Below are 8,872 nucleotides of genomic sequence, written 5' to 3' on the forward strand. Positions count from 1 at the left end.
AATTGTGTCATTACAAGCTGATAAATCCTCATCACCGTGCACAACTATTTCCTGCATGTCCCATTCGAACTTCACCATTTGATGCAGAGATAATGGCACTGCCTTAGCAGCATGTATCTAGGGCCTACCCAACAACAGATTGTAGGAGACAACTACATCTAACACTTGGAATTCCATGGTGAACTCAACTGGCCATATCGACAATTCGAGCATTATATCTCCAACAGAATCTTTACCTCCCCCATCAAAGCCTCGAACACATACACGATTCATGTAGATTCTTTCAGTGCCGGTTTTCAACTTTTGCAGAGTAGATAGAGGGCAAATATTTGCACTAGAGCCGTTGTCAACCAGAACCCTTGAAACGATAGAATCTTTGCACTTCATCGTCAAATTCTTTTCTTTCTGTGTTCTATACCCTCCATAGGAAGTTCATCATCTGAGAAAGTGATCCTGTTTACTTCGAAGATCTTGTTAGCTATCTTTTCCAAGTGATTCACTGTGATCTTATCAAGAACATGTGCCTCATTCAAAATCTTCATCAGGGCTCTGCGATGTTCATCTGAATGTATCAGCAAAGACAAAAGAAAGATCTGAGCCGGTGTTTTCCTTAACTGCTCGACAATGGAATAGTTTTGCACTTTCATCTTTTTCAGGAACTCTTCAGCCTTTTCTTCGGCGACCAATTTCTTTACTGGTATTTGACTATCCTTGAACGGCTTGGCTTTCCTTAATTCTTCTGGGGTAAAACATCTCCTAGAACGAGTCAATCCTCTATTTTCATTGACTTCATCCTCCATCTCTTTTCCTTTGTATGTCACTATCACTTGTTTGTAATTCCGCGGAACAACCTTGGTATCAACCACTGGCAGCCGGGTCACTATTTTGATGATAATAGGGGTAATAGGAGCCCCTTTCACAACTATGATAGGCTTACTTGGGACCCCTGGCACTACCACTTTTGGATTTTCCTGACTTGCCCCAATATCTTTGAAGGCCCTTTCACAACCAACACCGGTGGCTTCAAATTGAGCGAGCTCAGCTTCTCTGTCACCCTTTTCAAATATCAAGGGCGTTGCTTGGTAGAGTCTGGAGCTTTAACCAAATTACTTTCACTGGCCCGAATCATCACGACAGACTTGGAAGACTTCCTGGGCTCCCCATCCTTATGAACTATTTCAATCATATGCGTCTGTGCATGGGCTGGCAAAGGGTTTTGGTTGATGTTCGGCGTGTCTGGGCTTTGGACTACAATTTGGTTTGTATCAATGAGCTCCTGGATTGCCCTTTTCAAATGCCAACACTTCTCTATGTCATGCCTTGGAGTATCAGAACAATAGGCGCACCTGAGGGAATAATCAAGGTTCTTTAGAGGGGGATTTGGTATCTTTGACTCAATCAGCCTCAAGATACCCAACTGCCTCAACCTTTGAAATAAACTGGCATAGGACTCTCCAAGCAGGGTGAAAGTTTGTTTCCGTTGCTGCCTTTCTATTCTATACTCCAGCCTTGGTCGAAAATTTGGACCAGTAGGGTTTTGGTAGGGTTGTGGAGGTGGATAAATATTTTGTGGAGCTGGAGCACACCATTGCAGGTAAGGAGGGGGTTGAGCATATGACTGTGCATGGTGAACATGGTATTGGGGTGGTCTGGCTGAGTATTGGGGGTCTTGCGGGGAAGAGTAATGTTGGGGTGGATTATATGGAGCTTGGGTGTAGGCTTGAGGTTGGGGTCGAGGATGGGTGTACTGATGAGGTGAACCCCTCTGGCCATGCCATGGTCCAGAAACAACCATAGCGACATCGTCCTTCTTCTTCTTGCCTAGCAAACTTCCGGTACCACTCTGGATTGACTGTGTGGTTGCTTTTATAGCGGAGTAGCTCATGATCTTGCTCGACTTGAGTCCCTCTTCCACCATTTCTCCTATCTTTACTACATCATTGAAAGGCTTACCAATGGCTGAGATCAAATGGCCGAAGTAAGTAGGATCCAGGGCTTGAAGAAAGTATTCAACCATCTCGTCTTCTCCCATCGGAGGATTGACCCGTGTAGCTTCCTCACTCCATCGGAACCCATATTCTCTAAAGCTTTCACCGGGCCTCTTTTCCACCTTGGTTAGAGATAGGCGATCTAGGATAATGTCTATATTGTACTGAAAGTGCCGGGCAAAAGCCTGAGCCATATCATTCCATGTGTACCACCTGCTGGCGTCCTGGCGGGTGTACCATTCTAAAGCTGCCCCACTCAGACTCTGGCTGAAGTACGCCATCAGTAATTCGTCTTTTGTCCCGGTTATCGACGCCCCCTTTTTCTCGCAAAATCGAGTTTACGACATTTGAGAAGACAACTCTATTCCCGTGTGGGAATTGGGCTTTTGGAATTGAAGAGTCGCCACCTAATGATTAAGTGCATTAGGACACTAAGAGTTTGAATTTGAAAACCAGAGTTCGGGTAAGGGCTAGAAATTATCTCGAGGGGAAGGTGTTAGGCACCCCTCAAGATCCACTAGTGTGGTTCCCGGCCACGCTATGTTGTGACTTTAATGCAAATAAGTATACAAATAACTTCACACATAAGGGTTACAAATAGATACGTAACAAGCATGTTGGAATCAAGGTCTAGATCATCTACAATTTGTTTGAGGGAGGGTCTAAATGCAAAAAATTAATCAAGACATTGAATAAACAAATAAGAAAAATTTAGGGGAAAAGGAATAATGCAGTAAAATAAAAGAGGGGTTTGGGTAGTTGAAAAGACAAAATTTTATTGATATTAAACAAAGTCACATAAAGAAAAGGGGGTCCTAAGTTTGTAAAACACATGGGTCATCCACACAACACCGGTAATCAATCGTACGCATAGTGTTATCATGTGACCATCATTTCCATGTCTACCCTTCTCACCCCGTTAAGGTATTTAAGCGCGGAATGGTATCGTTACCTACTGCATGCTATTACCCGTCTCACCTATCAGTCCCGGAGGCATTTAGGACTACTAATCCTAAAGGGAGGGAGCTTGGCTTTTCAGGGGTTTTAAAAGGATAAAATTATAGGGCGACAAACAAAACACATAAAGCAGTTAATGGGGGGAAATAAGAACAATTAAAGGCTCAAGTAGGCCTCCTCACTTAAAGAAACGAATTGTTTAGCATGTCTTACACATACTGTTTAGGTCATTAATTAAAATTAGCGTAGGAAGAATTGATTTACCACATATTTCCCAGATAGGGAGTCCCGATTAGTAGTGCTTAGATGTAGTTGTCGAAAACTTACAGTTGATTAATTATCTAAAACAGGGCCTATAGACATGATATCTATTAATCCAGGGACGGAGGAATAACTGATTGCAAAAGAGTCATTAGTTATAAGCTCTACGAGTGTTAAACAAATTGCCACTGATTTTAAACTTAGGAACGAGTGGCGATTCTGATTAAGTTGATAGTCCCTATAGGCATGCTTTCTAGGTGTAACAGATTTTTGCGCAGAGATCCTATAGGAAGGTTATCTATATGTAATGAGTTATTTTAACTCCTATAAGCAGGCTTGCCTAATGACAAATGTATATGCAAAGTGCAGGAAGTCCTATAGGCATATCATCTATACAATATGCAGAGCTTCATTATCGATTTATTGCCATGGTATTATTACAAAGTGCAGAAATACCTATGGGCATGGTATCTATGTGAAAAATGCAGGCTTTGAAAGTGATAACCCTATGAACATTGTTTCTAGGCGAGATGAAGAATTTTAAAGAGTAAAATCCTATAGACATGGTATCTACGTGAAAATGCAGAGTTTGAAAGTAATGATCCTATGAACATGATTTCTATGTGAGATGCAGAATTTTAAAGGGTAAATATCGTATAGACATGATTTCTATGTGAAAAATGCAGAATTTTAAAGAGTAAATATCCTATAGACACGATTTCTACCCCTTTGGCATGCATTCAGTCCCATCCCCTTTCACTATACCCCAGTAGTTATTACAAAGTTATTTACAAAGCTTATTACAGACCAAGCGAATCAGAAGGGAAATAAAAAAAATTACATCAGTGATTACATCTACATCTAATCAGCCTAATTCAGACTCAAAGTCTAATAATATGAGATAAACCAACTTCCAGGATCGGATTTTCAAAGCCTTTCTCTTATTTGGGATGTGTCAAAGTTCCAAGGAACTTCAAGAATTCCAGGCAATTCTTACACCCCAAATATCATTGCAGAGTTAAGAACATAGTGCAGTGTGGAAAGGCCAACCCTCAAATGTCCAAGTTCAGAGGGAACTCGAGGTCCCAAAGCAAGGCTCATAGGAGGGGGGCAGAACTTAGAGACTAGGAGTAAGTGCAAGTGCAGTAGAGGGGAAATGGCAAGCTGGTGGTCATGCCAAGCATTTTTGGGGTGCTGGCACACCCCTGACCAGCTTGTCAGTTGAACTTGGGGAGTTAAGACCTATTGAAGGTCAGGTTCAGCCTTGGACAGCAATAGGGATGCTGCCACGCTATACATTAACTCAGCATACATGGGGGAGTGGGGATATGGGGATTCATAACAAGCAGGACTCAAGAAAGGAGCAGGCAAGGGCATACCCAACAATGGGACATACTGGCACACCCTTTAGCCTACTTAGGGGGGTTAGAACTCAGTTCATGAGCAACAATTCTTGTTGCCATGCCCTGAGTCCCCACTGACAAACATATGGGGGTAAATGGGATGGGGAACTAGTGTTTACAAGAAAGTAAAGCAAACAGTAGCACATAAGCATTTCAATGTCAAATTCTGTAGAAGGTAGACATAGGCGAAAAGACTGTAAATAAACACATTGGGATGATGTTGGGAATTGAATCAAAACATACCAGTTTTTAAAAAGATAACCAAAGAAAGCGGCGATCTTGTGAAAGCCAAAGTGCAGACAAGAAAATTTAGAAAAGGTTGTGAGAATTATAAGCGTGAAGTCTGAAGTGTATTCCGTGTGTTGTGAAAAGAAAAGGCCGGGTATTTATAGTGTGAAAGTCATGAGAAATAAGGTAAGAAATTAATTGAAGTTTGATTTTCAATCAGTCGCATAAGACTCCCTTTAGTTAAGGGATTCAAATTCAAACGGGTATAAAACCAACTAAGGAAAGAAATTGATCAAACTCTTTGTGCAAAGCATGCAATTGAGGGTAAATACATAAAAGGTTATTTTAAGGACAAGGTTTTCTGAAAGTACACGGTTGTATAATTAAGGAAAGAGAATCAATTGACAGCCACGAAATCACAAGTCCAAATATTTGGTGTGAAGAAAAAGGTTTTACTCAAGGAAAATTAATACAATCAATTAAAGCCCCCAAAAAGATTCTGATTCAATTACTAGTTGAAATCCTTTTAAAGAAAGATTCAACATACATATAAAAGCACACAAACATGCCTAACACGAAGAATTTTGCCATGACCTTGTAAAATCAGTAGAAAGAATCGAATGCGGAGATGGAGAGGCAAGTAGTCAAAACAGGCTTAGTGGCTTCTTTTAGAAGCTCGTAAGAAAGCACGCAAACAAGTAGAAAGATCAAAGCAAACGGAGTGAGGAAACTAGTGTCGAAGCGTAGTGAGGGAACAACTGACAGTAGAAGAAACAGTAGAAGAACCAGTAGAAGAAACAGTAGAAGAAATACATGCTTATAGAGGATGGAGATAGCAGAGCATGGTAAAAAAACGGGAATCATAGCGTAGAAAACACAATAGGAGAATATGCCAGGACAGAGTATAGAAAACACAGCAATAGAACATTCAATCATGGAGTATGAAACTCAGTAGAAGAACACCTAAGAACATAATAGAGCAAGTATAAGAACTTAGTGGAAAGCGAGTGAGAACATGATACAGGAACACAATAAGAGAAAAAATACAAATAATAAAGAAAGCAAAAATCATAAAAACACTTGAATACTTTCCAGAAACCCTAAATCGGAAAAGAAGGGTTTTGAAAGCAATTTTCAAAGGAAAACTTAGGGAAATCGTAAAAAAATTCACGCATAGCATAGATACATAACAGAAAAGGAATCGGAGAAAAACCTCGAATAGTTAGGGTTTCGAAAGAACACTAGAGTGAGAAAGGCTTTAAAAAGATCCGATCTAAGTCGGATAAAGTCAGAACCAGACTCAGGAGACTAGAATATGCCGGAGCAAGGCCGAAAATGGCCAGAAATGGCGGGTGTTGGAGAGGAAAGGGATTCAAGGGCGGCGGGTAAAGGGGAAATGATTTAGGGTTGAGGGTGTTGGTGGATTAAAAAAGGAAAGGATGCGTGTGAGCCGTTGATCTGTTAGATCAACGGCTGGGAATAAAAGAAAAGGACTGGGCGCGTTATTTGAGTGGGTCGGGGGCAGGTAATTTAGGAATTGGGTCAGGTTTGAATCAAAAATAGGGCTGGGAAATTGGGGGTTTGATTTTGGCTAAAATTGAAATGGTAATGGGCTATATATTAAATAGCCAATTCTCCCTTTTTAAATTTAATTAAAATAGTTAAAATGAGTTTGAAAGCAAATTGAAAGAACTGAATTAATTAATAATATATAAACGTTAATCTAAAAATACTGGGAACAATTTTATAGTTGTAAAACGCTATTAATCGTAATATAGGCTATAATTGTAATTTTATGCAATTTAGCTTAAAAATATCAAATAAATTTATAAAAATATGCAAAAATCACCTTAATTATATTGTGGTGTAAATATGAGGATGGAAAAAAATTACTCACCAAAATGATAGTNTAAGCAGGCTTGCCTAATGAACAATGTATATGCAAAGTGCAGGAAGTCCTATAGGCATATCATCTATACAATATGCAGAGCTTCATTATCGATTTATTGCCATGGTATTATTACAAAGTGCAGAAAACCTATGGGCATGGTATCTATGTGAAAAAATGCAGGCTTTGAAAGTGATAACCCTATGAACATGGTTTCTAGGCGAGATGCAGAATTTTAAAGAGTAAATATCCTATAGACATGGTATCTACGTGAAAATGCAGAGTTTGAAAGTAATGATCCTATGAACATGATTTCTATGTGAGATGCAGAATTTTAAAGGGTAAATATCCTATAGACATGATTTCTATGTGAAAATGCAGAATTTAAAGGGTGAATATCCTATAGACATGATTTCTACCCCTTTGGCATGCATACAGTCCCATCCCCTTTCACTATACCCAAGTAGTTATTACAAAGTTATTTACAAAGCTTATTACAGACCAAGGGTATCAGAAGGAAATAAAAAAATTACATCAGTGATTACATCTACATCTAATCAGCCTAATCCAGACTCAAAGTCTAATAATATGAGATAAACCAACTTCCAGGATCGGATTTTCAAAGCCTTTCTCTTATTTGGGATGTGTCAAAGTTCCAAGGAACTTCAAGAATTCCAGGCAATGCTTACACCCCAAATATCATTGCAGAGTTAAGAACATAGTGCAGTGTGGAAGGGCCAACCCTCAAATGTCCAAGTTCAGAGGGAACTCGAGGTCCCAAAGCAAGGCTCATAGGAGGGGGGCAGAACTTAGAGACTAGGAGTAAGTGCAAGTGCAGTAGAGGGGAAATGGCAAGCTGGTGGTCATGCCAAGCAATTTGGGGTGCTGGCACACCCTTGACCAGCTTGTCAGTTGAACTTGGGGAGTTAAGACCTATTGAAGGTCAGGTTCAGCCTTGGACAGCAATAGGGATGCTGCCAGGCTATACCTTAACTCAGCATACATGGGGGAGTGGGGATATGGGGATTCATAACAAGCAGGACTCAAGAAAGGAGCAGGCAAGGGCATACCCAGCAATGGGACATACTGGCACACCCTTTAGCCTACTTAGGGGAGGGTAGAACTCAGTTCATGAGCAACAATTCTTGTTGCCATGCCCTGAGTCCCCACTTACAAACATATGGGGGTAAATGGGATGGGGAACTAGTGTTTACAAGAAAGTAAAGCAAACAGTAGCACATAAGCATTTCAATGTCAAATTCTGTAGAAGGTAGACATAGGCGAAAAGACTGTAAATAAACACATTGGGATGATGTTGGGAATTGAATCAAAACATACCAGTTTTTAAAAAGATAACCAAAGAAAGCGGCGATCTTGTGAAAGCCAAAGTGCAGACAAGAAAATTTAGAAAAGGTTGTGAGAATTATAAGCGTGAAGTCTGAAGTGTATTCAGTGTGTTGTGAAAAGAAAAGGCCGGGTATTTATAGTGTGAAAGTCATGAGAAATAAGGTAAGAAAATAATTGAAGTTTGATTTTCAATCAGTCGCATAAGACTCCCTTTAGTTAAGGGATTCAAATTCAAACGGGTATAAAACCAACTAAGGAAAGAAATTGATCAAACTCTTTGTGCAAAGCATGCAATTGAGGGTAAATACATAAAAGGTTATTTTAAGGACAAGGTTTTCTGAAAGTACACCGTTGTATAATTAAGGAAAGAGAATCAATTGACAGCCATGAAATCACAAGTCCAAATATTTGGTGTGAAGAAAAAGGTTTTACTCAAGGAAAATTAGTACAATCAATTAAAGCCCCCAAAAAAGATTCTGATTCAATTACTAGTTGAAATCCTTTTAAAGAAAGATTCAACACCCATATAAAAGCACACAGACATGCCTAAACACGAAGAATTTTGCCATGACCTTATAAAATTAGTAGAAAGAATCGAATGCGGGGATGGAGAGGCAAGTAGTCAAAAACAAGCTTAGTGGCTTCTTTTAGAAGCTCATAAGAAAGCACGCAAACAAGTAGAAAGATCAAAGCAAACAGAGTGAGGAAACTAGTTTCGAAGCGTAGTGAGGGAACAACTGACAGTAGAAGACACAGTAGAAGAACCAGTAGAAGAAACAGTAGAAGAATTACATGCTTAT

The 8,872-nt window shown here is 39.8% G+C and overlaps 1 protein-coding gene across 1 annotated transcript; it reads right to left on the reverse strand.

Annotated features, from left to right (window-relative positions):
* Window positions 1-389: 389 nt before the first annotated feature.
* On the reverse strand, window positions 390-2,269 carry LOC109213674. Its single transcript, XM_019377499.1, has 2 exons — window positions 1,347-2,269; window positions 390-1,089 (listed from the first exon to the last, which is right to left on the reverse strand). The coding sequence occupies exons 1-2, from the start codon at window positions 2,267-2,269 to the stop codon at window positions 390-392; spliced, it is 1,623 nt and encodes a 540-aa protein (XP_019233044.1).
* Between the last annotated feature and the right edge of the window lie 6,603 nt (window positions 2,270-8,872).

Source organism: Nicotiana attenuata, unplaced genomic scaffold, assembly GCF_001879085.1.
Source record: "Nicotiana attenuata strain UT unplaced genomic scaffold, NIATTr2, whole genome shotgun sequence".
Taxonomy (NCBI): Eukaryota; Viridiplantae; Streptophyta; class Magnoliopsida; order Solanales; family Solanaceae; genus Nicotiana; species Nicotiana attenuata.

Excerpts from the sequence above, each read along its gene's own strand:
- LOC109213674 (XM_019377499.1), bottom strand. The coding sequence starts at position 2,269 with ATGGCGTACTTCAGCCAGAGTCTGAGTGGGGCAGCTTTAGAATGGTAC. Across the intron at positions 1,090-1,346 it reads AACCTTGATTATTCCCTCAG|ACTCTACCAAGCAACGCCCT; the intron begins GTGCGCCTATTG and ends TTAAAGCTCCAG.